Here is a 27615-nt window from a genome sequence, read left to right on the forward strand (position 1 = left end):
CACTAATAGTTTATAAAGATGCATATTAATACGAGATGATTCACCCTTTCGAAATAAATTTTCACCGACAGACCGTGCTTCAGAACTGGTTTGGGTTTAGGCTCTACAGAACGACACAGCCTATCACTTTTTGTCATCACTTTTTTCAATATTCGACCAACATGCTGAAAGGGATCGTGTAACATACTAAAATTGTCCATTTTCGCTGCAGAATTTAATGCGCTTATCTATGAGGCGCCATAGGGGACAAAAGTATGAAAAAATAATTTCGTTTTATGAAAGTTCGTTGCCTTGTGCTAAAACGGTACTTGATCTCTCACTCGGGCTATTGAATATTCATATAACATAAAATTCATCAGTTGAAACTACGATACACAAAGATGCCTTATGTGAAAGTATGTGCATGAATTTATCTATTATGATACCGACAAAATATTCATGTACCATAAATACGTTATCATACAGCGAAATTATTTTTTCATACTTTGGTTCCCTATGGCGCCTCATACTTATCTGCTGTTAATTCTCTATCATTGGAAATTTTACTCTAAACGAAAGCAGAGTAAAATCGAGTTCATCACTTTTTTCAAAGGCACCGACAAATTCTTACGTCACATAATGTTTTGATGAGAAGGGAACGGCCTAGAGTTTCGCGAAAAGAAGAAAAAGACGTGAATTGTGCTCAGAAACATAATTATTAGCACTTAGCAGAAAACGAATATGAATATTTTTTTGTCTCCATCTACTTGAAAATGTTTTTCATATTCTTAGCTATAACCAGCACAAAGCACTGTTTTATTTACATGCTTGTTTGTTAGTTCTATGGTTTGTTACTGTATAAATGAAAGAATTTGTTCTGGAAAAGTTGTCCAGTAGAAAGTGCGAAGGAGCCACCAGTTTGACAAGCTTGGGCCTGGACCGAGGAAATTGTAAGTGAGGAAGCCACATACAGGAAATACTGAGTTCGAATGCTCAATATTGCAAGGTCAAAAAGCACACATCAATCCTTTATTGGAAGGTCTGCTGCTTTGTGAGATCATTTTATAAACTGGATGTTATCGGAAAATGAGTTGGGGACGTGAATTGTGGGTAAGATGAACACATACCATAGTTTGATCGCCCCTGCAGGGCTATTTGCTATTGCAGCAGTAGACAAGACAAATTACTACTCAGTAATTTCAGTACTCAGTCTGAGATGCTAGGCCCAGTTCTTTTCTATAAGATGCCAAAGATATACCAATGATAAACAAATGATATACCAATGAAAGAACATGTATGATTTTTCAAAGTTCCGTTTTCCACCTGGAAAATTCAACCCGGGAAGTTGTTTTTTCGATTTGGTAATAATTACGGAAGAGATCTGTGAGATAAACACCGCCAAGTGGGATCGAAGAGATTGAAAATAAATACAGATCTTTATTAGAATCTAACAGTGTTCAATATTAGGTTTCAAGGATGATAAATTCATGCACATACTTTCACATAAGGCATCTTTGTGTATCGTAGTTTCAACTGATGAATTTTATGTTATATGAATATTCAATAGCCCGAGTGAGAGATCAAGTACCGTTTTAGCACAAGGCAACGAACTAATTTTTGCTTGACTTTTGCCTCAGGCTAACACCAGTTGTTTTGATTAAATTTCAAAGCCAACAGTTTAAAGTTACCCATTTGGCCTACAAATATTTATCCAACAAAAAGATGAATTCAGTTTTAATCTGTCAAATTGTTCTAAAATTTTAGATATATAATACACTGATTGCAAATAAATTTGATCAGGGTATGCACTGTTTTAAAGCACAATACATGCCAGTGCCATCAAGATCAAATACTGTCCTGGTCTCATGTCTTTTAAAATTAAGGATAAGTTTGCTTTTGTTGAATAAAATACCTGACAGGGACTCTCTCAAAATGATGTCAAGGTTCTAGCATCTATTTAACAAAATTATTCTTTTATTCTTGCTTTCTGATTTCCATTTCAATAGAACCCAACAAAATAAAACAAAGGTAGAGTGTGATGTTGACCATCCTAGTTAAGCCAAAAGCTGATGATGGGATGCGAAAAGATGGTTATTTTTACTCAATACAACCCTATAGCTATATAAAGTATATGTTTGACATTTATATATCAGATTAGGTAAATATATTTGCTATGCAACCCCAGTACAGCAAAGCCATTAACCCAACAGACACACAAAATACTACAATTTGTGGATAAATCCACACTCTATCCAAGAAGCACAAGCATATTTAAAATTATTTGGTTTATCCCAATGAAATTGTTTACAGCAACATCAGACCAAAATTCCTCAAACTAATCAATAAACTAATACAATAGAATCATCAAACTGCATAGAATTTTCAATACAAGTCTATGTTAGTGCTCTGTCTATGTTAATGCATGTCCAACATGAGGAACTAGGTTGAAAACAAAAACAGTGCTTCCTAATGAAGAACAGACAAGACCTGTAACTGAAGGAAAAGGATCTTTGTTCCCTTAATGAAGTCTGCCTCACTAACTTCATAATACACAATGGTGAAGTACACAATGCAGGAAGTAATTTGCATAACTCTTACATAGGTCTAACTAAGAATACTTTTAAACAGCCTTATTAAATCTATCAAGCATTAAAAATGGTGAAACTGCACAGAACTAGTGCATCCACAGTTAGTGAAACCTCTTTATCCAGTTTTTGCCTTTTTAAGGGTGAGTCTTTTCATAGATGTATGACTCCAAAAAAACTTTTTTTTAATTAAGGACAAGAGGGACCAAGTAGAAAAGCATACCCAGCAAGGAATTGAATTCTTGGAAAAATGTGCAAGCTTTGTGAAAGCAAGAGCAAAGATAGAGCAAGATTATGCTAAAGATTTAAGGTAACTACTTCTGTCTTACAATGGTGTTTAATATTTTGTCTTCTTGGTCAAGGTGTTTTCAATTCAAGAAATACAGGAAAGTTGGTTTAGGTAATTGACTTCAAATTAAATAGGTGTGTTGCTATCTAGTTAAAAACAGTTCTGATGTTGGCCATGGAACATGAGTTCCATGAGAGTAGCATGCTTTTCCACCCTCCAAATTTTTGATAAACACTATTTATGCATGTAACAGCACCACCAATGCCTATAGCCATGAATGTGTAATCAAAATTTGATATCCCGCTATAGGAGGCTTTCATATGCTTTTTGGCTTCATAACAGCAGAGTTTCATGGTTTCCTAAAATGTATTCATTACTCTTAAGACAGACCTCAGAATAAGCTTCTGTCTTTGTGTACCTTTTTGTAGTGTGCAGCAAATAAATAGATATAGCAAAATCTTCTTTATTAAATATGCCACAGGAAGAACCACATACTTGGGCAAAGTTTTAAAGATTTGGAAGCTTTTAATAATCAAAGTTTGAATAGAAAAAATTGGATTAAATTTGAAAATAAGGGAAAAGGTTCTGTTTTACTTTAAGGTTTTAGTGGTTTATTATATTATAAATATCAAGTCTTTTTCATGTGGTGAACCTTCTTGTTTATTTTTAAGAAAACTGGTAAAGCAATTTCAGTTCAAGAAGAAGGAAGAAGATGATTTACAGTAAGTTTTTCTTAAAGATTAATTGTTACAGATAAGGTTATTTAAACTTCTGGTCTAGGCTCTGTCTCTATCAGTTGTGTTTACAAAAAGCAAATACACAGTTAATCCAGTTTATTTTAAGGTTTCTCACTATAATAAACAAAATTCATTAACAACAATGTTTTGTGAAAATTTTGGAGGTGAAGTTTTCAAAAAGTTACAGATAAAATTCTTGTATGGTAAAAGATGGAAAATTGAGGATAAAAGGAATATATGGTAGATGAAAACAAAATGTTTCCCCAGACAACAAGAAAAAATGGTTCCTGAGAGAGAAAACCAAGGCATAGTTGCAAAAACCAAAACACCAGAATAAAATGTGATTGGTCAACATTTGCTCACAAATCCAGAGTGCCATAAGATATAGAGACAACAATTTCAAAATCATTAGGCAAGCAAGGTTGTCTTTTCATTTAGGAGTATTGGAATCTGTTAACGTCAAAACAAAGGATCCAGACCTGTGTAGACAGAAAGAGTTTTCATTTTCATTCTCTTAGACTCTTCAGTTATATGAAAGGATAAGGTAGATTTGGATTCGTAGAAATGAAAGGACTAATGACTTGTCTTTCTCCCTCTCATGTTACTTTAGATCCACACCTGGATATTAATTTCTGTTTACTTTCGGTCACTTTCCAATACCCTGGGATAAAAGGTATTTTTGTATGCTATGTTTGCTATTTTGTGCCATCTTCAAATTTTGCAGTTACCAAAAATTCTTAGCATTTAAACTGTATTTAGTTTTACCGTGTTTGCTAACAAATATTTTTTTGTTTAATTGTAGGTTTACCTATCAAATAGCTCTTAAGAAACTTCTTGCTGAAGTAGATGACTATGCTGGACAACGTGAAAGAATTTCTGAAAGCCTACAAGATAATCTTTTCAAAGATATGCATCATCTCATTAATGAATCAAAATCAGAAAAAAGAAAGGTACTTTTATTTTACCAATATTGTGCCATTTAAAGTAGGAAGCAGAACAGTAGAATCTTTAAACTTGCTAGTTATGGAACAATGAAGCACTTAACAAAGTTTTTTCAAAGCACTAGCCACGCACACCATTCTGAAAGCTGCTATTATAGATATTTGTAGAAACTTTTCTTTTCTTGTCAGTTAAATAGTTTATGTAATTTTGTTGGTTTGTATATGTATCAAGCTCTGTTCAATGCCAGAATAATCTCTCATGACAACCTTGCTCTCTACCTGGTGTCTTTCATATTACATTTTTATTATGAGCCTACATATCTGGCTTTTTGTTAAAAATGTACATAATATGCAATTTATCAACCTTATGAAACTGAGTTCATTTTTTATTTTTCTGTGTAGCAAAGTTGGGTTTTTTTCATTCAATAATAACTTTAGATCCTTTGAAGATGGATGATCCTGTTAAGATTTTGATGCAATTTTCTTCACAGCATCTTCATGAGCTGAGTGATTTAAAATCAAATTTAGAATCCACAAATAGACAAATGCAAAATGTAAGTATGTCTGCACTGTTTAACGTACAATCATTCTTTGTATTGTTATCAGTTAAAGGAAATTGACAGATACTTAGGGGGCCTCGACCATCTTTCAGTGAAGAATCGACCAACCAGTGAGAGGGATTCTACCTGTTTGATATTGATTGACAGAAGGCTTAAGCCACTTTACATCTGTTGTTTGCCTTCAAATGTTTCATTGTGTTGGTTATTGTTTTAAACAATTATTTAATAAGGAAGAAATATTAAGATTTTTCTACTTTTCTTTAAATTTTATTTCCTCCCATTATGTTGGTTTGATACCTGTTTCTTTTGAAGGCAAGAAAGGAATATGAAAAAGCAAACCAAGAGTCAGATCTGGCAATTAAACAGTATGAGACAGCATCAAGTAGTATGGATTTAACCAAAGCGCAGATTATAAAGGTTATTTTCTGACATTGTTATTTCTTGTGTAAAAATTTTGTTGTTATATCAGACTAATTTTGAAAATATTATATATATGCATATAAATTATTGGGTTTTCTGGTTTAAGTATTACTTAAATATGAATATTAAGCTCATATTACTATATTATTACTATTTGAATTATTACAAAGGTACATGCGGAGTCAAACTTACCAGGTCTTGATATCTTAAGTGCATGACTTCTTTTGTTTTACCTTATTACCTCTTTTGTCCTGATTAATTTCATCCCTTAATACTGGACTCTCAAATTTGATTGTGAGAGATCTTACAGCACAATGATTGTGCTCAACCATAATATGAATTGCAATTAGTTATCACATGCTTGGCAGTAATGTATTGCCAATGAAAAATGACATTGACTTATTTCATTCATAGGCTCCTTGAAATGGTTTATATAATTTTCTACTTCCAAATTAGATATTATATGTTGATCTTTTAAGCTCTAGATAATAATAATGAGTAGATAGTGCTCTATATAAAGTTTATGAAATATTTTAAGAAGAAATGCTTACACCTCCAACTTTCATTTTTTTATTGTTTAGTTTCAAAATATCTCAAAAGAAAAAGGCCAGGTTTCAGAAAAGGCAAAGGGTGATTATCTAGCTGCACTGGAAAATTTCAACAAAACACAGACCCTGTTCTATGAATCTGACCTGCCAAGAGTTTTAGATGTAAGTTTTTGCCACTTTTTAGCTGATGAAAGTTTAAAACTGATAATTACATCATATTATCATATCTAACAATGAGAATCTGAATTCTTGCTTTAGCAAAGGCACCTAACTATTTTGATGTTTGTGGATGTATTTATTTGATAGATTTTGGCTATTTGATTCTTCAAATCAATATTCGATGCCTTGGTTTTTAGGAAAAAATGGAAGCTGCAGAGGAAGATCGGATTGAAAAACTGAAAGGATATTTCAAAGCATTCACTGAGGCTCATAGAGTGATCATTCCTATTGTTCATCGATGCTTGGAGGGTATGGATGCAGCTGCAGACACATGCGATGCTAAGAAGGTAAGGCTGTAGAATAAAATTTTGTAAGAAACTGATCTAATTGTTGTAAAATTTTGCGAGAACAAGTCTTAATTTAGGTTATAGTTTTGGTTATCGGGATTTTTGAAAATATATTATCTTTGATTTCATCCTACTCCTGTCTTTAGTTCTATGTTTTTCAGCACCGTTCTTGCTTTTGCGAAGTATGCCAGCTATTCCACATTTTAAATCGCCAAGAGAAGTTTACACTTTTGTGCCAACAACTTAAAAAATGCCTTGTTTACAATGATTTTCATATTCATTTCTTACGAACTATGTCCAGAACCTTTTTCACAATTCAGTGTGACAATTCAGTACCCAAGTATTAACGACAACATTTGTTCTTTAGGATTCACTCTCTTTGATTGACATGCACAAAACCGGGAATCAGCGGCCGGGCAACATATTATTTGAGGATAACGGCAAGCCAAATCTAGCAGTTCCTGCAGCGAGGTCTCCTAAAGCTAGTCGATCGAAGAAAGGTCTCTTCAGGAGTCGAGAAAAGGTATTCATGGCAGGACGTTAAGTTTATATGGTGTTTGTAAGGCAAAATAGCTTCCAGTGCCAGGAAGAAAGGGGTGTATAAAAAACTTACACCTTTTGTTAAAATATACATTGACCTCTGTAAGAATTCTAATTTTATGTTTTTAAACAAAACCTTACTTCCCAAGAATGTCTTATTGTGAATTGTTCAATCGTTGTAGAATTGTATGCTTTCCTCAAGTAAAAGAACAATTTACTTTTTTTAAGGCAAAAGCACTAAATCAAGAAGACTATGCTGACGATTTTAGTGATTTACCACCAGAGCAAAGAAGAAAGAAGTTTCACAAGAAGATCAGAGAACTTGAGGACCAGGTTAATCAACAGACCAAGTCAAGGTTGAAATTCGTTAAATTCTTGATTTTTACTTTTTTCATTACTGGATTTATATTTTTACTTTTAATTTGATGTTTTATAAGCTATGTTTATTTCTTCGAGTATTTTCAGTATTGGATTTTAAGAACATGATAAGTCCTTAAAAAGTATTACGGCCTACACATGTTTCTTTACTTTGGAAACCTGTTTTGTACATCAAACACTTGTAAAAATTGTCTTTTTCTCACTTCCACTATAATACCTTGCAGAGATGCACTCGTTAAAATGTCAGAGACAGTTGCTCAGTTTGGGGGTGACATGCAAACAATCCAGTCGCAGCTTGATGCTAATGCCAAAGAAATCGACAAATTTAACCATCTCCTTCATCAATACCGGGTAAGAAATTTTCATTTTCGATGCAGCATTATTCCTTTTTTATATGGTAATTTGTTGATATTGACCTAACTCACAATGTGAATGATTTTAGTTTATTTGTTTTCGTTTCAAGTCTTGGTTGAATCATTAATAGGATTTCAGTGTAAAGATTCAATACATTCAATGACCATGCCAATGATGTAAATCAACTTAAGGCTCTTGAGATGAGACGTTTATAACCCTTATACCAATAACCCTTTCAGTGTTACTTAGCTGTTATCGAAGAGACGGCACCTCCGACTATGCCATCCAAAATGAGCGGATCAAGTTCAATGCAGAGTATATCGAGTAATGTGTCCAACGACCATGTTCCCGCTGCCCCACCTCCACCTCAGAACTATGCTAGTATGCCGCCAGTTGGAGCACCAACTGTTGAAGTGACGGGACCACCTGTCCCTCCTCCTCCGCCTTTAACCGATGAGTTTGATGAGCCCAAATGCACGGTACTATACGATTTTGAAGGTAAGATTCGCTTTCACTACACCTCTTCTCTTATTGGATTACAGTAGGTTTCGTGACTGAGAAACGAAGAGGTCATTTAAAGATAAACGACTTTAAAAGTACCCAGCCAAGACTGCACTTGGTCCTCAATGCTTTAGCAAAAAGGCCCATTTAGTGAGTTAGGTTTATCTAGTGAATACAAACGAAGTATTTCTGGACTATTTGGGTGAATTTGCGGCGAAATCCTGCAACTATCCTCCAACTTGTGCATGATCAGGCTTTCTATTCAAACTTAATTTTCTAATTCCATTTGATCACAAAAGCGTTAGAAAAAATAATTTTGATGTCTCAAGCTTGACTGTGTTCCTAGAAGGTATGTAATTGAAAATTATGTTGTTTGCATTATGATTTTTGACAGGTCGATCTGATGGTGAGTTCACAGTGTCAGCAGGTGAAGAGTTGGTAATTGTGGATGATGATGGAAGTGGGTGGACTTTGGTTGCTCGAGGTAGTGAGGAAGGCTATGTTCCAACCAGTTACGTTGAAAAGCTGTAGACGACGCCCTTCCAAAGGGGAAGAATATTAGATCGCGGTATGGTTGTATGAGGTGCAATAACACGTAGTGATGGAGTTTGTGAAGCTTGATAGATAATGAAGGTTCCTTTTTGACCCTTCGAAGTGTTTAGATACTCGTATAGGACATTTTAGCAACATTTTATGGAGATTATATATTTTGATTCTTCGTTAAACCGCAGCTTTGTTGGAGAGAGTTGGAAACCGTGTCTGTGATTCAGAAATACCAAGCATGCAGATTCTTTTAGAGCCACAATTGTGAAAAGCATGGCCATTGATATCTTTTCCTAGTTCAAGGACTATTTTTGTTATGTCACGCATTCTAGAATATTTTTACACAAGATTTCAAGCAGGTTTTTGCCATACTAATAGAAACTGAAATGTCTGCCATTCACAACGATTGCACAAGAGGTATAAAACGACGATGGTTGTTGTATTTTTGCTCATGGTATTTTCTTGTTTGTCAACATTGACTACAACATTCTAGTTTAACACAGTAAAATTCTTTTAGAAGCTCTATAAAAATTAGGTATATGTATTTTATACTCGCAATTAGATGAACAGATAATCAGCAGTTTTTTTGTTATTTTTATTATTGTTAATCATTGTATGATAGCGTTTTAGCCATGTTATATATAATCTGATAGCGTGTATTGATTGCTTTTAATTTATTGCTTTGAATTGCTTTTTTTCTTTTCGAATTAATGCTTTCCTTAACAAAGGATGTCTGCTTAGGTATTGGTAAAGCGAATATTGAATCTAATTGTTTCTGTTTGTTTTTCAATCGATTAAGGTATTGTGTACAACGACCTCTGTATTCATTGATTATTTTAAAAAGCCACATAATATCGTTTCGCATTGAACAAAGAGGAAGATTGCTTGATAAGCCAAAATCAATAGGATTGCATTAAGCATGGTTTGTTTAAAAAACCGGCTACTCGATTTTATAATTTCTGTATCGAAAACTTGTCACTTTATTGTGTGTATTTTAGCAGTATGATAATATAAAGTTCAATGTATTCCAAAGTTAGGAGTTCATTGTGCAATGATTATTTCGTCGATCTTATTGGTACCATTTTTTTATTTGTAATTGCGTATTATTTCTTTCGTTTATGAGCTTTAAATAAATATAACTATTAATGTTAAAATTATGCAAAATATATTCGTAAGTGTTACACGTATTACTACAGCATGTTTGATTTTTCAACATAGCCATCACTAATCGAAGCTAGTTTGAAATTCGCACAGAACGTTAAGACGCTAGAACATTAAGGATGAGCAGTAAGCTAGTTGCCAATAGGTAGACGAATTTTAGTGTCTTATCTGATTTTTTCTTTTTCAACAAGCCCCTTATATCCACACGAGAATGATTCAATTTTGAACTTAGACCTTAAGTTTATTGCTATTAACTAACGTTTTGTCGAATCTGTGTTTTTATGCTGAATCATTCTGCGCAATGTTTAATGATATTTATATAATTGCACAATCAAAATATTGCTAGTATAATATTTCATGACTTTGTTTCATTTTTGCATGATTCAAGTGAAACTATATACTCTAGTTTGTGCTGCCTTCAACTCTGCAAATACCTATATTATGCCAAATTTAAACCAAATACAATGAACTAGTACTGGCACTTGTGTATCAGACTAATACTCAGTTTAATAACATATTTTCCCGAGATAAACGTTTTCTTGATAATAGAAAGTATATTTTTGATAAACTTATGAAAAAGAGGTTCAATGCTCCTCTGTCCCTTGTTCAAAAAGCATGCACGTTGGCTGAAAAATTATATTGTCGAAGCCCCTACGACAGTAGAAAGGATTCTGGGAAGTATTTTCATAAAAACAAGTAGATTGATGTTCAGGCAGGCTGTCCTTAATTATTTCTTAAGATTTAAGGCTGAATTCTTCTTAATTTATTCTTAAATTATTAGGGTATGAGCAGTGCAATTACTAGCTAGTGTGTTCCAGGGGGGTGTTCAGGCCTCAGCTTGTTCTTCATTTGCTCTTAACTTTCGATCGGTTTGTGGTTCGTGTTCTTACAAAATTGTTCTTATCAGAAAGTGTACTCCATCTTATTGTTACTCTGCGGAGTAGCAGCCCTAACCTTTCGTTAGCGGTTCAATAGAATTACAATTAACCATCATTCCAAAAGGGTAAGTAGGAGATCTTTGCTTTTTACAAAGCCATTTTCAAGTTTTGTACCACCAAAAGATTGTTTGCATATTTCAAGCAGTGGTACACAAATGAGGAGATTGAGGATCGCAACGCATTGGTTAAGCTTAGAGGTAAGCTGGGGTCGGCCAGGTTCTCTTTATCCTTTCTCAGTTTATGTTTGAATAATCGGTTTGCACCTGAATTTATCACCGCTCGTATTTCTAAGTCTGGTGTTAGACACAGCCCAACCATTGAGCGCGCTTTTCTACAAGATGAAATTCAGAAAACTAAAACTAATATTCTGAATATAAAACGTTTATATACACGCCAATGGTCTAAAACGCGTCCGTTTCTCACATTCTTTGATAATTTTCGACTTTGCCGCTACATTTCGAAATTGACCAGCGGAAGCTAAAACAGACTACGGAAAAACATGAAAGGAACACTGGCATGCCAGGTAGGAAACGTTTGGCGGCTTGATGAGCGATTCAAAAAAACATTTATAATCTGTCGGACTATTCTCTCTCTGAAACCGAAACATTTGTCTTAGGTAATGGTCTTAAGTTTTGTATCCCACCACAACGAAGATTTTTTGCTGACTTCGAAATTTTACACGCTAAACTTGTCAGGCACGTTATTTCATATGCTTTGGAATTCAACAAATTACGAGCACGACTAAGCGATTTGGCGTACGCTTACAGCGGCTCTCCCATCGACCACTCAGTTTTTCTTTTGCATAGAGAACATTTTCAAGCAGTATAATCTCTACGGTCTAATAATGACATCTTTATTACTAAGCCTGATAAAGGGTCAAGAGTGGTTTTTTTTAACAAAAAGGACTACATCCAAATAATGGAGAATTTTCTCCTCGACAAAGAAAAGTTCGAAAAACTGGGTGACGTCGAAACACAGGATAAAACGGCCAAGCTAGAGCGGAAACTTTAAAAACGCCTTTTGGAGCTGGTTAACTCAAAAGTGTTGACCAACGAAGTTTATGATAGGATAAGACCCACAGGTTCACAACGTCCACAAATGTATGGCCTCCCTAAAATACACAAGCCGAATGTCCCACTTAGACCCATTTTGTCTATGATTGGCTCAGCACAACACGAACTGGCTAAGTGGCTTTCTGAAGCTCTCGAACCCTGTTCTTAAAAAATATTCAAAACATTGTATCAAGGACTCTTTTACGTTCGCTGAGTTCATGCAAAACTTGAACATCAAAGACTAAACATTAGTGAGGTCGATAAGCTGAAAAATCGTACAAATTGTGATAAAAGCATGAAACTTGGCGAAAATACACGATTTGAGATGCGTAACAAGATAGGATATAGACCCCTTCTGAAAAATGCCCCTTGTGCTTTTTTTAGACTAGGGTACTTGTGCACAGTCTACGGAACACTGTATTGTGTTAAATTCCTTCCTGTTAGCTTTACAACCAAGAAACTTTGCAAACCTACATAATTTGATATACCGAAAAAGTTAAATGTAATCTCTCAACTTGGAAATACCCCCTTGTGCGACTTTTAGACAAGGGGCACTTGTGCCCAGTCCTCGGAGGATGTAAGTGTGGTTAGTATCTTTCTAGTAGTTATAGAGCCACAAAAACTTAAGCTATAGAGCTACATAATTTAAGATGATAAAAAAGATTAAAGTGGTTTCATAACTCAGAAACTTCAATAGTGCTATTTTTAGACCAGTGTACTCGTGCCCAGTCCTCAGAAGACGTTGTCATGGCAACTTTCATACAGTTATCTAAATACTCATTAAAACTTGGTAAACTTACACAATTTGATATGCTGAGGAAGTTTAAAGCAATCCTCTGGCCTTTAAATACCAATAGTGCTATTTTCAGACAGGGTTACTCCTGCCCAGTCCTCAGAACTTAGATAGTTTGAAAGGAAGTAGTGGCCTTTGTTGCTCTAATGTTTTTGTTCATGACCCAATTAAGCGCAACAGTTTTAGTCTTTTTCGAAACAAAAATTCAATCAAAACATCAACATCTAAACTAAAGCTGACCTCATTGAAGCAGGACTGTTAACTGTTTTCACGACTTTACGTGGTGTGCCAAAGCAGAGAAAGTGATTTAAGTGAATTCTTTGCGCATGAGAATCATGTTGATCCACTCGCACTTTCAATGTATGGAAAACTGAGGCAAACTACAAAATCAGATATTTTGAAAATCTTTGACAAGCAAACAATTACAGAGATACAGAGGCCATCACAAATTTCAGCAGTTTTGTTAGATGGTGCAGCTATTGTTAATATTGTGTCATCCCTCCAATCAAAGAATTTTAAAGGCTATGCAGACAATGAAATGGCATCGTATTTAAGAAAACTTCTTGCTCATGAACAAATTAGACGGTTAGATTTAGTTTTTGACGTATACCGCGAGGGTAGTATAAAAGAAGGAGCTCGAGAGAAAAGGGGGACAGGATCGCGCATCAAAGTGACCGAGAAAACACCATTGCCCAAAAACTGGAAAAACTCTGGAAAAGAGTGAATAAAAACAAATCCGAGCTGCTAGCTAAGTCCGTTTTCAACTTAACCGTACTGAGTAAGACAATCGTATGCACAGCTATGGAAAAGGTTCTCACCAATGATTCCGAAGATATAATTGACGAGCTTGGGCCTTTGCAATCACGAGGAAGCTGACACTCGGCTTTTTTTGCACGCAAAGCATTGTTCGCAGGGAGGACATTCGAAAATCCTCATAAAAACGGTTGATACTGATATCATCATTATCGCAATTACAAAATTTACTGACCTGGGTTTAGACGAGCTTTGGATAAAGTTTGGTGCAGGAAAAAATAGAAGGTGGATTCCAGTCCATAGCATTGTATCTTCACTTGGAGAAGACAAATGTTCTGCTCTGTTATACTGGTATGCGTTTACCGGTTGCGACACGGTGTCATCCTTTGCAGGCAATGCTGGAAAGCATACGCTGATATAACTGAAACTTTTCAGCGACTGTCAGATAGGCCAGAAAACATCAATGACGACGATCTTGCTCATTTACAACGCTTTGTGATCTTCCTGCACGACCGGTCGAGCTCCTTAACAGACATCAACGAATGTAGAAAATACCTCTTTACCAAGAAGTCTAGAACAATTGATCTTGTGCCACCAACTAAAGACGTGTTACACCAACACTCGCTACGGGCTGCATATCAAGCAGGGTAAGCAAAATTCATTTTCAAGTATTGTTTGAAATGTCTTGTATTTCTGATATTTGAAAGATCAACAGGACGGTATATCATTTTTATGTATGATTCCCTAGTAAAATCTATCATGCCCAAATAAACTATATTAGCTTTCTGCATGGTAACTTACACACGAAAGTATAAAAAGTAGAGAGGACTTTGAATTACTTTGACTAATGACCCTTCTTTTTGTGTGATTCATTACAACATTATACTTCTAGGTATGTCTGGGGGCAACGCTGCAAGAAGATGCAAACGCTGCCGGATGCCACGTTTTGGGGCTGGAAAATGGTCATAGACAAACTGTCTCCTTGCTGGACGACGGTAGACGAGGGGGGCAAGAGAAAATCTAATACCCATAACAAAACAATTCATATCGAAGTTATATCTTCTAACTTATAGTGTGCGCATTTGACATTCATAAGATCTCATCGCAAAGCTTTCTCACGTACCCTGGTCGTGCCACTCGCCCCCATGTTCTCTTATTCCCCAAATCCTATTCTCCCATCACTCATTTCTTAATCACAAAAATCTATCCATCCCCAGCCTATCATGGCTATAGCTGTTGCGCCAAACACCATAACACACGCCGGGTAGCGTCCAAGCAGTGGCTTAGGTTGACCTTCCACAATTGGAATCATCAGCAGTAGCATTTGCCGACGAAGATATAGTTGAAGAAAACATTAGGTGCTATTTCACCTACCGATAAACGGTTTTACCGAATAGCTCATGAAGTATTAGGGGTGTCACACCCCTACAACCCTTGCTAGCTACGCCCCTACGCCCCTACGCCCAACATTTACAGTTCATCCACCACCTCACGCATTCCTCACGCACCCCTCCGGCACCCTCTCCATAAACTTGGACTGTATGCAGAGATATTAACCTGGAACAACAGGTTGATTGAACTTAGAAGAAGGGCTGCATAATATCGATACGGGGATATCGTAACTGCTTTTTTCAGGTAGCCTGTGTCCCAGACCCATATCTTGAAAGTGTTAATTATAATAATGAAAGTGATAGTTATTTGACACAGATCTATGATAATCATGCAAACAATTCAATTCAATCCTCGTACGCGATTTTGCTCTCGGTTACACACAAACCCTCTACTTTCAAGTTAGTGGTCTGGAGCACAGGCTACTTTCAGGACACTCGTGCCTCGAGAAATCATAAAAATCCTTTGTTTCCAACGACCAATCCCATTTGCTTATAGCTTTCTCAAAGAATGGTCCTTTCCCGCGAAAATGATAAAGCTTTCTTTTTCTAAATCTCGTGAAAAGTAACAATCGAGCTAACAATCACTTTACACGCCTTTGAACCCTTAACATTTGCCATCGCGAAATTGCTTTATAAACTTCACGGTTATTAATGTTTCGATGTAAGAGTATAAAGAAAACAAAAGCTTTTCGATCACCATTGGGTGTGTTTAAATTGCGGTTTTATTTCTATATAGAGATCGACAAGACACGTTGAAGGCCAAAAGACACCGTGATTTTAGTTATCTACGGTCTATAGAATGTAGGGCTTTTCTTGGCTTGTAAGGTAGGTAGGCTTGTAAAATCCATTCACCAAGCTTTCAAACTTATCTGCTAACAAAATGAGCCCTTTGCATAAATTATTATTACCTCCATTAACTATTATTGTATTGCACTATCCAACTTGGTAATCCAGCTCAAAAATTGAACCCTAGCATTTGTGTTACACGACACGACATGTCATGTATAGACAGACTACTAAATATAAATTTTTAAAACTAATTTTTGTTATTATACTTTTATGATTACTTGATCGTGTGCAGATAGTATTTAACATAAGATATGTAACCTTTATTGTAACAAACTTATAAATCAATAATTATGAATCACGAATTGGTGTAACAGACTTATAAAGTACCTTCGTATTAGTAAAACATTTGCAGTGATTAATCAAGCTATTAGTATATATTGTGTTCTAAGAGACTGTATATGCAATTAAATGTAGAATGGCTCGGGGCACTCTCGCCCTACAAGCCTTTGGATAACAGAAGCTAGACACTGCTGTGGGCTGGATCGATTAGGGGTGTCCTAAAAAAGAGGGCTGTGCTGTAGGCAAATTCAGAAGGCCACACCCATGACCACACCCTTACCACACCATATAAACTTGCATTTGTGTTGAAAACTCTTCGTAGTGTATATGGAATTTTTCAAACTATTTAGACACAATCAGACTGAAAAGAAACTGCTCATTCTAGGGTTGCCAACACAGCATTCGTCCAACAAAATATGAATTCACTTGTTTAGGGAGACTGAGCTCCCCCAAAATCTCTATGATTTTTAACAAGGGGGCTGAGCTCCCCGGAACCCCCCTCCACGGCACCACTGGGATACATAAGCAATTGACCCGAGAAGACTATCTTTTGCTATTGATCCAGTCAGATTGTGAATTAAGACAGAAGCAAGTGTAAAATTCCATTTGGAGACTGTTATCATTTGAAAAACGAAGAGTTAGCCTTTGCTAGGCATGTCGGATGTATTTCAAAGTTGGAAGATCACAGATAGGAAAGAAAGTTCAATTTGTTGCAGAAAGAGGAACGCTTTCGTTGCCTTTTATAAATGTTCTAAGGAGAGTGCCCCCGGTTCCAACGTCCCATACTTGCGCTTGTTTTAACTCCATGCTATGCTTTATGTACTCAAATCAAAATACTTGGCTGTCATTAACCTTTACCCTTCTAGATCCTCGAACGCAACCAGTCATGCTATCCCTGCTCCTTCGCAATTACCTTATTGTATTTTTATTGTTCTGAATTACTTGAATACTGTTATTGCTCCTGAAGAAACTCCATAATTCCCTGTTGCTATGCTACTGACAGCCTTTTCTAAGTTAGAAGTAAATAAGTACTTAGAATTGCATGTCACATGGAATTGTGTCCAGCAAACGGAGCAAATAAAAGCTTTCTGTTTTGGTTAGGACAAATGATATCGTATTTCACAAAATTCTGTGTCGGAAGCCTATTATCACTGAAAAACAGCCGTTCGTATTTTGATCCGTCGAGTAAGTTTGCATAATCCATACAACATAAACACTGAAGATTTTTGAACAATGCATCCTTCTACGCTTTAATTCTTGTTTTCCACCCACTGTCAGGCAAACCAAGAGAAGCAGTTAGACTCCTTTGAGTGAGATCTAGGCCGCATTGAACTACAGTTCTGTATTGAACCCCGTCGTTTCAAGAACTGTGCAATTGCTTTAGTACCAGTGGTGAGTCATTGTTTTATTTCAATTCTTTAAATTGAAGTAGACTTGCTTAGTCGTGATAACCAAAGTGAAATATAAGTATTGGAAGCATTACTCTTTTCTGCCCATGTTTTCAGCATTAAATGACAAGCCACAGATAGGATAAATGCCTGAATTAGATATGATTGGTATACAAATTTGTCAGTATCAATCAACTAGTCCTAAATTTGTATATTTTTTTCAGTAGTGAGGTATATTTGATATTCTCATTCTTGGCAAGTACTCTATTAATAATTTTTTTATTACAGTAATCTGCGGTTTCTTTGTAACCATAAGATAGAAACTGAGTAGGATCAGGCAGACAGCATTTCCACTAGCCAGGGTTAAAACAAAACAGGGTTAAAAGTTATCCGTTTTCAAAGTGAGTCAATGGAAACGGCATTTTTCTTCGACCCGTTTTTAATCCGTTTTTGATCGTTCCTACTAAGTCGGGTTAAATGTATTCACTTTCTATTACAGATATCACCATACTTCTTGCTAGTATTTACAACAAAAATCAGTTGAATGAATATCCGTTCTCGTTTTTCTGGAAAAACGGGGTTTATGCCGACAGAAAAACGAGAAAATATATTCAACTGATTTTTGTTGTAAATACTAGCTAGAAGTATGGTGATATCTGTAATAGGAATTAGATTCTGTTGCCAGTTATATTTGAGACGACTGGGCCCTTTTTCTTATCTTCAACTTATTCGCGAACGCGAATCTGAATTTGATTCTGAATCTGAATCTGATTCTGCAGACACGGAAGTCAATGGAAGAAACATCGACATTGAGGATTTTGTTTTTTTATTTTTGGTGCCATCTCAGTTCTTAAACGTTGCTGTTGTTCCAAATTAGGCAGGGAATTTTCCACTACAATCTAAGGATCTGGGTAACCAAAATTTTTAATGATTAGAATGAAAGTATATATATAAGGGATCAAGATTCCGAGTTGGGACATTTTGGAAAATTGGTTCCAGTCACATGGCAGTGACGTAATTGACCGAGCGACAAGTCACGGTCAGGAAAAAAGTAAACTTTTCGAATTTTAAATCTAAATACATTTTTGGATTGCTCTTTCAAAGTTATTTCGACTTTATAAAATAACTATTGCCGTTTTTCAAGTGGGTTAGTGGGAACGCGACGCAGAAACGGATAACTTTTAACCCGTTTTTGTTTTAAACCAGACTAGTGGAAAGGCTGCCTCAGATGCCCACCATATTGGCTACGCGGTAATTTTTCATCCCGGAAACTGAAATTTTTAATTTCGTATTTATTTCATAGAGTGAGTTTTTCCGTTTTGGTTTTCGTTTTTCGTAGGAAACTTAATTTTGGTTCACTCTTATTATTTCTTCGGCAGTGTTTATAACAAGGGCACTATGGCAATAGGGCCTAATAAAGGTCATAAATTTTATGGGACTATGCCCCCTTCCAATGGGTGATATCTGATCGAGCCAGTTCCTTTGAAAATTATAGCGTGAACTAGCCTCCTATTTAAGTCATAAATCACCCGTGGTTGATTAAAGCATATCAATTTTAAATTCTTTTCTTTGCGAAAGAGGTTCTACCACAAAAAACCGTGGAATGTGGCAAAGGGAGTTGTACGTGAACAAGCCTCCAGTTTTAGCATAAGGTCATCCTTGGTCATGATATATAAATTCCATTTATATGCAAGATAGGGGGCTTCTATCACAAAAAGAAATAAATTAGGGTGTGGCAAAGGGACTGGTAATTTTAAGAGCCCGCTGCACAGCCGACTCTCAAACTTTCTAGAAAGACACCGGTATGTTATTGACTTTTGTTTTCAGGCAAGGTTCAAAAGTTAAATGATGTTGATTCCCGAGCTGCTATAGTTTGTTGATAGAACAATTTAATTGTGCTATTGCATGTCATATCTACTTCGTTTGATATAATTTGCCCCTGTGATGCGCTTTAATAGGGCTCGCCCTCTAAACACCTCGCTTGCACACTTCTCCCCTTCCAATAGAAATGGTTTCACGTGCATTGGTCGCGGCTGGTGCAATTTTTATTGTCATCGCTGTAACTGGTTTAATTGCTACGAATTTCGTCAATAACATGGAAAGCAAAGAATTAGTTAAGGTATTTATCACACCGAATCATTCAATAGTTTTTTAATTGCTCTTGTCTGTATCGATATTAAATTTAGATAATGTCAGTGCACTCCCTTGGAGTCTTGGAATCGCAACATCCCGTTTTTTACTGAGCGCAATATGCTAGGCTTCTCGACAAAAAATTTGAAAACTACAACTAAAAATCTTACTAACATAAAGCTAATGTTTGGTTACAACAGCACGGAATAGACTTAAAACCCGGCTGTTTGCTTCTACACCCCCCCCCCCCCCTAAAGAATTATTTTCTTCCAATGGCACCACCTGTTTCTAAACTGATCGACCCTTTATAGAAACTGAAGCAGTGTAACTTCCGTCTACCACCTTCCGACCAAGCTGCGTAACAAAAAAATGTTCGCCCAATACTTCAAATTTAAGAAACGCTTACCTTCATGTTCATGACATCTTCTAAAGCTTTAGAGCAGTGAGACAAATATACTGTCGCCCAGTTATTTTTCTGCATAGTTTTGGATTCCCCTTTTAGCGAAACAGCGACAGGCACCTGAAAAAAGATTTCAAAACACACTGAGTGTCGTTTGAAATTTGTATCCACATCGTGTTTTAGAAGGCTCTGCACTAATAACGTCATTCAATATTTGCAATAATTAACTTGAATAAGTTGTTTCTAACCATCTGATAATTTTCTTTTGCTAATGGAAAACTGGGGCTATTTTCACTCTATTAATGAAAAATCGAGTAATCTTTGACATTTTACAGACAACAGGATTTCGAAGATAATTAATAGAGAGTGCGGGAAAATAACCGACCCGAGCGAGGCTCGAACTCACGACCCCCCGACTTTGTACGTCAAGTGCTCTACCGCTGAGCAATCTTTGACATCCTTTTTGTTACTGACGTAATTTTCCTTTTATTACTAGGGTCGCCTAGGTATTGTCATAGATGCAGGTGGATCTGGAACGAGGTTGTCAATATTTGAATTAAGAAAGGATAAGGGAATGCAAATGATCGACTACATTGCATGTGAAGGTAAAATTGACATTTCCAGTTTGATTTTAGTTGATTATTTTATCGAAGTCCACATTCGCTTGCATTAAGTGGATGCCTGTTTAGAGCAGCTAAATGTCGCTGAATTAGACCATAAAACCTTTTTAAATTAGATGGATCCTGCACTTTGAGCTCAAGTAGGATCTCTCTTTCTTAAAATTTTGTTTCTTAAACTGAATAAAACAATACCTTTAAAACCTATTGGCCTATTATTAACGAAATTTACTTTATAGCGACAAAAGACTGCGAGTTTTTGAAACAGAATAAAATGTTGCAATACATCTTTAATGATTGCTTTAATGTTTAATCTATATCTAGATAACGGTTTGGCATCATATGAAAGAAACCCTGAACCTATAAAAGACCTTTTAGTAAAATGTCTATTGAAAGCAAGAGAAAATGTCCCTGTAGAAACAAGAAAAACTGTTCCGTTATATATGGAAGCAACCGCTGGAATGAGGATTTTGAGGTAAGGATATAATGTGTTGCTAGGTGAAATTGAAAGAATCTATAGGTCAAGTATTTTGCCAACTTTGATTTTGGTACGTAAAATTGCTACCAGTAATGGATTTATGTGTTTGCTTGGGTCAATGTCTGTTCAATTTTCAAATGAATAATTTCGTTAAGTGAAATATTGATGAATTCTTTTGAAAAAAGATTGCTGTTATTTCCTTCAACTTGCAGGCTCAAAAATCAAACTGCCTTTGATAAGATATGGGATATTGTAAGAAATTCTCTCAACCAGTCACAATTCAAGTTCAAGCATGCAGGGACTATGACTGGTGCCAAAGAAGGAATAACTGGCTGGGGTGCTCTGAACTACCTAAGCAGTGGATTCAAGTCAACGGTTTGCTTTCATGTGTAAAAGATCCACATCCCGTTTACACTTTATCATACTTATGTCAATTACAGATTAAGAAATTCATATAAAGACCTCCGACGAAAAATGGTCATGTCCCCAAATTTTTGTTAAAAAATGAAGCTATTTTCAAATTCTTTTCTTTGAGTGATAAATCTTCCCTTCGTCCCTCCCCCTCCCCCCCATTTCCAGCCTGTGTCAGAACCCATGCATATGTATAGAGTATCTGTATTGCCATAATAAGCATCAGGCAACTTATAAATCAAATCATGACGATGTTCTTATTCTACAAAGTAGCGAAGAAGATTGGGAATGGAATAAATGGTTTAAACTCCATTGCCGTGAATCATGACGCAGAAGAGTGCTTGTGTCTGATGTCTCATAATTAGGCCCTGGATTTCCGCCATTACACTTGAAACACATATGCGTCTCAGCCAATGCAGAAACACCCTCCTCTCATCCCTGTGCTTGGAGTACACTTGGGGCATATCTTTACATATTCTTAAAGTTGTACCTGTTACTTTAGTTTCTCTGTCCTCTTATCAATGCAAGTTCTTGAATTAAAGATATTTAATTCGCAAGGTGCAAGTTACATTTAAAATGTTATTCGCCAGTAAGTGAGCGTCAACATATTATTTTCATAACCTGTCTACTGGTACCCTACACCATGTTTCTTATGAATTATTTGCCATCTTGCTTTGAAAAACTCTTCTTCTTTCATTTATCGAACTCTCTCGAGCATTATCTTCAATCATTTTAGAAAACTCTTGGTGCACTGGAACTAGGGAGTACTTCCTTTCAAGTTGTTTTCCAACCAGCCAAAAAAGACTTCGTTGGCGGAAGCGAGATATATAATTTTGACGGCCATCACTATAAGGCTTACGTGCATTCGTATCTGTGCTACGGTAGAAGTGCTTTTGAGCAAAGATACCTTGCAAAACTTGTAGTGGTGAGTATTGCGATATCGCCCAGGGGCTTCGTGAAAGGGGGTGGGGCAAATACTTCTCTACCATCAAATCCTGTCAAAAATTTTTTTTGGATGGATGGATCATAAACCTTTTGCCTTTTTGAAGAGCTCACGTTTAAGAAAGGTGGGAGAACGTGTTCGGATCCTGTTCATAGGTATAGAAGACATAAGACCTTTTGGGGTTGCAGCTCTCCTATTATCAACGAAGCACTAATATTCGGGCAGGATCCATACTTAGCCCACCCCAGTCCAGGCGTTTACCATCCGCTACGCCCATGATCCTGTTATCCCATTGCACGTAGTTTTGACAGATTTAGAAACATTTTTTGTTTTAAACAACCAGGCCTTAAGGTACACCCTATGAAGCTCCTAATCCGCAACATTCATTATCCTTTTATGAAATTGTTAACTCTTCAGAAGCTTTAGGACTAATTCATACACACCAATTTTAACTCGTATTTTTATCTAGACATTTTTATCTAGAGGAAGAAAGTTTTATGGAATTAGAATTAAGCTGTTTGTTACAGATACAGTTTTTTACTTTTTGTTTTATTTTATTGATGAAACCATTACATCACAAATGCTGTAATTTCAGGATCAAAATTATTCAAGCACCGTCAAGGATCCCTGTGGTCATCAAGGTAACAGGTTTTTTAAAACATCTGATTACTTATGGGCCGTTCCCTGCTCATCAGGCCCATATGCTCTGAAGACTTTTGGAAGCGAATTAACAGGCCCATCTGGCAAGACCTATACATTTACAGGCCAGAGCAATTTCACAGAGTGCTTGAGCAGTGTTGGAAAATTGATAGACACGACGCGATGCAATCATTCTAGTTGTAGCTTTTATGGAGTTGCTCAACCAGGTGTTCACGGGGATTTTGCGGTATGTTTTGCAGCTACTGACTATTCTTTGTCAAGGCTCATAAGTAATGAGAGCAAAGCCATGTTATAATGTCTCTCGGAATTACATTTCGCCATTTCAGGCACACTGTTACCGTAAGCTACATATATTTACATGCTGTCAATAAATCTTATCGTAGACGCTAGTTCGGTTGCATCTGAAATTCTAACACGGAGCTGTAACTTGCCAGACACATAAGAAAAATAATCAAATTTATGTCGATTTGCTATAGAAACGATATAATTGTCTAGAGTGGCATGGCCCGTCTTTCAAGGCGTTTTAAGGATTATTTGAAATTAGCTACATATTTCTTTTTTAAGATAAACAGTTTGCAGTGTCTCTACTCCACTAGCACTCTATTGCCACGTCACCTTTTTATGTAATTGACTCTATTTTAGGCATTCAGCGCATTTTACTATCCACCAAAAGACTTGAATATGAGTAAAACAGCAAATCGATCAGAATACGAATCAGCTGTTAAGAAAATTTGCAGCATGACAGCCTCAGAGGTAATTGTGCGAGAATACGGTTCTCCATAAGATTTACGTTTCTTGATGTAGCAGGGTTCTAAATTAAGGACAGTTTCTTTTTTGTACTTTATGAATCAAGGAACAGGCGAACGTCTAACCATTTATTGCATTCTAACATATCTTTAAAGTGTGTTATTTTTTGTTTTGTTTTTATCATCGATTCCCTGTTTATTCATTGCCAAAGAGTACAGTGGCGGCGCCAGCTATTACAGACTGGGAGGGTAATGGGCGCGGCCAGTGGGACCACGCCCCTTTTGCCTCGTTTCAGTGAATTTGTACCAAGTTAACTTCCCTCAAGAAATTTGATCTTCCCCTACCCAGCCTTTTTTGATCCAATTTTAGGAGAAATATGTAGACCATTTTTTCAGAATTACCCCCATATCACCCCTTTGAGTCCCCACTGAAAGAGTAATACAGTTCAAATTGAAACTTTTCTAACATTCACTAGAGCTCCCTGTATGATATCTATAGTATTTCAATATGATGGTAGTATATCTGTAGTGATGTCAGTAGCATTATCTAACCACTACATATATTTCAATACTATTCGAGCACCACAAACCTCTGCCATATTGGTGGAACATTACCATCTTTAATTATCTTCTTAGGTAAGGACAATCCCATTGCCACCCAAATACAGATACACATATTGCTTAAGTTCAGCCTATGCCTACAAGCTTTTGACACAAGGAATCCACTTCAACGATACCACATGGAAAATTACTTTTATTAGAAAGGTACGTAATATTAACACATTTATTGAAATTGAAAAGCGAGCTTGACAAATGAATTGTCAAATTATTCATAGGATAAAACAGACAATTTGTTTGGTTTCAATATAGTTACTACGTTGAATGCAGATACAGATAGTCTAGATAACCCGATAGTCTTATAATCTGATAATCTCCCACGCTTCATAATGTTTATTGTAATAAGGAATACTCTTTATATTGTGTTGGTTTCAGCCGATGCAACTTAATCAAATATTTTATTTTCCTAGTCAAAGATTTCGATAACGTATTTATATAGCTATTACAAGTTAAAAGCTGTATATTCCGATAAACTTTGGTGGTCACCTAAATTCCCATATTTTGCATTATGCGAAAGAGGATTGTTACAATTCGCAATCTGCACAGTGGCTCTATGAAGACCCTTCTCTATCAATTTTAGCACAATTTTAGTTTTTGATCACATTTTCGCGGGTCTCTGTTTAAACGAGAAATTACAAATGGATCTGTACGAAAACAGTAATATTTCGCATTGACTTACTTCTCTTGCTCGACTGTACCTTGGCAGGTAAACAGCAATTCTATCTCTTGGTCTCTTGGATATCAACTTATGAATGAAAACGAGATGTCACAAGAAACCATTCATGTAAGCCGTTTGCTGAGCAAAACAGAGTTTATTGGGATCCTTTCCGTGTGCTGTAGTTTCGCTTTTCTTGGAATTCTTATTCTCTTTTCGGTATGGTGTCGAAATCTGCGATACAGGATCTAGAGACCATGAATTTGAAGGAACCCAGCTATACAATCTAAGATATTGATATTTTTGAATATAGAGTTCCTTGTAAGTAAAATCTTGTTTTATCGCTAGAAAATGCTCTGTGTAAGAAATTGTATGGTATGACGTACTACAGTAGTTGTTGCTGTTGTTGTCTTTTAATGTACACGTGAAGTATGCGTTCGGAGAGATTTGAGTTGAAGTTGATTAGACTCTGTATTGAATTAAGAGCTAAATGGGAATATCTAATATTCTGAGCACATAACTTGATATGATTACCCTAGTGGCGAATCAAGTGAATTACCCCTCAAATTTGCCAATAAATAAAAAACATAATATAAAAGGTTTGTCTTCGACTTCCTATCTTTGTTGAACTGTCACGTAATTTCAAGTTTGTATTAAAAAAAATAGATTTTTGAACAGTACAGGAGGCTCCATCCAGGGCTGGGCAAGATAATCTAGATAAATTCTAATCGCAAGATACATGTATAATGGTAGAGAAACGTACCTTTATTATTGTGAGGAGTTAGTAAAAGATAATTGCGTGCGGAAAGGCTGATTAGCGAATTTTACAAATCATAGATGCTACTGAATGACAAAACCAAGATTTGACCAGGTGTTTTTTACAAGACAGCAGGTAAAGGATTTCTCAGATTCTTCAAACTTTGTAAAAATTCCGTATTCCATGTATCATTTTCGAGAAATTCCGCATCGGGCAAGGCTTGCATCAAACTTTCTCTAGGGCCTGTTATCCTTCTTTAATTCTGCGCCTAGTATCTTTCTTCAAATCTACGTTTATTATATCGCTCATTTGAAGCAAGCCTTCCTATCTTCCCTTCTCTATCTTCCTGTTTCAATATGTAAGTTGAAAATGGCTTTGAAAAAAGCAAACATTTTATAACATATTGGCTAAAAGCTTTTTCGTCTGACACTCCTCGGAGCATAAAATGTCAGAATAAGGGTCCGAAAGAACACGAAGGGAAATATATATCTTTCTGGACAACGGCTATCTAGAAGATGTCATTTTGTCTTATAGTAAAGAGAGGATTGCAAGTATTTCGGCTGTTCAAAAGTTTTGTCCGCAAAAGTGCCCAGTATATCTTCAACTATCATGGATTGGTAACACTTCCTTGCGATTCGAGAGCCCGAGGAAACAAGCCACGACGAAATGTTTCTTTGCTGTCAATCCTTGGATTGTTTACAGCACTAGGAGAGCTCTTCCATCCATTCAAAAGGATTGCGTTCCTACCACCCAAAAGAGTTCCGTTGTTTATGAATTTACGTGCCAGTGTGATTCTGGCTACGTAGGACGCAAAACCAAAGATTGGGGGATAGGGTAAAACAACATGTTCCTTCCAACAAAAGAAACAAAACCGCCCCTCAAAGAGAACAGCCTCCTCGATCTTGTAGGTTTAGAAACACCGTTAAGCAAATGATTCTGCCATCGGTCAACATCTTTAAGATAACCCAGATTGTGCAAAACTTTATTATGACGACATGTTTCGATTGTCAGAGCCCGGTCATCTTTCCATCTAGCAGTTTTTTTTAATCGATCTACATACAAACGCTATTGTGTAGACAGAAGGAGTTCGTTTTCTCTCTTGGACTCCAGTGGTAATTTTTCTTTAGGCACGCGGCACTGATTGGACAACTACACCGGCATTGTGCTTGCGTTCTTCTGATTGGCCTATTTCGATCCACAACTGGGCATCAATTTCTCATCGTGTTCTTTCGCCAAAGTTCTGTACGGCCAAAAATATGTAAGTTGTGAGAGCTGAGCCTAGGCTGGCAGAAAAGACTTCTAATTATGAGATCTGGAATGACATCTAGGTATGTCTCAAACTTGAAAGTTATTTCATGTGATGCATCAGTACGTTATCTTTTCTCGTCGATTTTGAATTTTAAGTTTCTCCTAAGAAGTTATAGTCACATAAGGAATAATTAGAACCGAAATTCATTCAACTTTAATTATATTTTATTCCAAATGATCACCATTTGTCCTAACACAGTTTTCTCTAATACGTTGGTAGTGTAGAGACTCCCCCCAGTTTTACAGTCACTAGGGCCCAGTCCCCATTGGTCTAGGACTTACACGAGATGCTGACATCAATAAACAATACTAAGTGCCAAGCCTACTGGCCTCTACTTAGAACATTTTAACTTTGAACCAATCAGCGTAAGTGTAATCGCATCATTTGTATTCAGTTTTGACCTGAA

General features: G+C 36.2%; 2 protein-coding genes across 5 annotated transcripts; both read left to right on the forward strand.

Moving 5' to 3' along the window:
* The first annotated feature begins 904 nt into the window (after positions 1-904).
* LOC135693808 (cdc42-interacting protein 4) lies at positions 905-10440 on the forward strand. The gene is made up of 13 exons (XM_065212381.2): positions 905-1089; positions 2759-2874; positions 3525-3575; positions 4393-4540; positions 5023-5085; positions 5404-5508; positions 6093-6221; positions 6416-6565; positions 6933-7088; positions 7334-7461; positions 7708-7834; positions 8077-8335; positions 8733-10440. Exons 1-13 carry the CDS (start codon positions 1066-1068, stop codon positions 8867-8869), a joined length of 1593 nt encoding a protein of 530 aa, XP_065068453.2. The 5' UTR covers positions 905-1065; the 3' UTR covers positions 8870-10440.
* Positions 10441-15650: 5210 nt separating this feature from the next.
* Positions 15651-25543, forward strand: LOC135693085 (ectonucleoside triphosphate diphosphohydrolase 1). 4 transcript variants are annotated; one of them, XM_065211464.2, is made up of 11 exons: positions 15651-15794; positions 17376-17489; positions 19492-19604; positions 20512-20620; positions 20957-21107; positions 21323-21485; positions 22258-22446; positions 23060-23350; positions 23767-23877; positions 24507-24635; positions 25195-25543. In XM_065211464.2, exons 3-11 carry the CDS (start codon positions 19494-19496, stop codon positions 25393-25395), a joined length of 1455 nt encoding a protein of 484 aa, XP_065067536.2. In that variant the 5' UTR covers positions 15651-15794; positions 17376-17489; positions 19492-19493; the 3' UTR covers positions 25396-25543. The 4 variants fall into 4 exon arrangements, with proteins under 4 accessions (XP_065067536.2, XP_065067538.2, XP_065067537.2 ...); XM_065211465.2 differs by lacking the exon at positions 15651-15794 and adding an exon at positions 17111-17282; XM_065211466.2 differs by lacking the exon at positions 19492-19604.
* Positions 25544-27615: the final 2072 nt, after the last annotated feature.

The sequence above is a fragment of the Rhopilema esculentum genome, chromosome 11 (genome assembly GCF_057945365.1).
Source record: "Rhopilema esculentum isolate cy_ngs chromosome 11, ASM5794536v1, whole genome shotgun sequence".
In the NCBI taxonomy this organism is placed as follows: Eukaryota; Metazoa; Cnidaria; class Scyphozoa; order Rhizostomeae; family Rhizostomatidae; genus Rhopilema; species Rhopilema esculentum.

Coding starts and splice junctions, on each gene's coding strand:
- LOC135693085 (XM_065211464.2), top strand. CDS start 19,494: ATGGTTTCACGTGCATTGGTCGCGGCTGGTGCAATTTTTATTGTCATC. Junction 20,621..20,956: donor CGACTACATTGCATGTGAAG/GTAAAATTGACA, acceptor ATCTATATCTAG/ATAACGGTTTGGCATCATAT. Junction 21,486..22,257: donor GCAGTGGATTCAAGTCAACG/GTTTGCTTTCAT, acceptor CAATCATTTTAG/AAAACTCTTGGTGCACTGGA.
- LOC135693808 (XM_065212381.2), top strand. CDS start 1,066: ATGAGTTGGGGACGTGAATTGTGG. Junction 1,090..2,758: donor GTTGGGGACGTGAATTGTGG/GTAAGATGAACA, acceptor TTTTTAATTAAG/GACAAGAGGGACCAAGTAGA. Junction 4,541..5,022: donor CAAAATCAGAAAAAAGAAAG/GTACTTTTATTT, acceptor TTTTCTTCACAG/CATCTTCATGAGCTGAGTGA.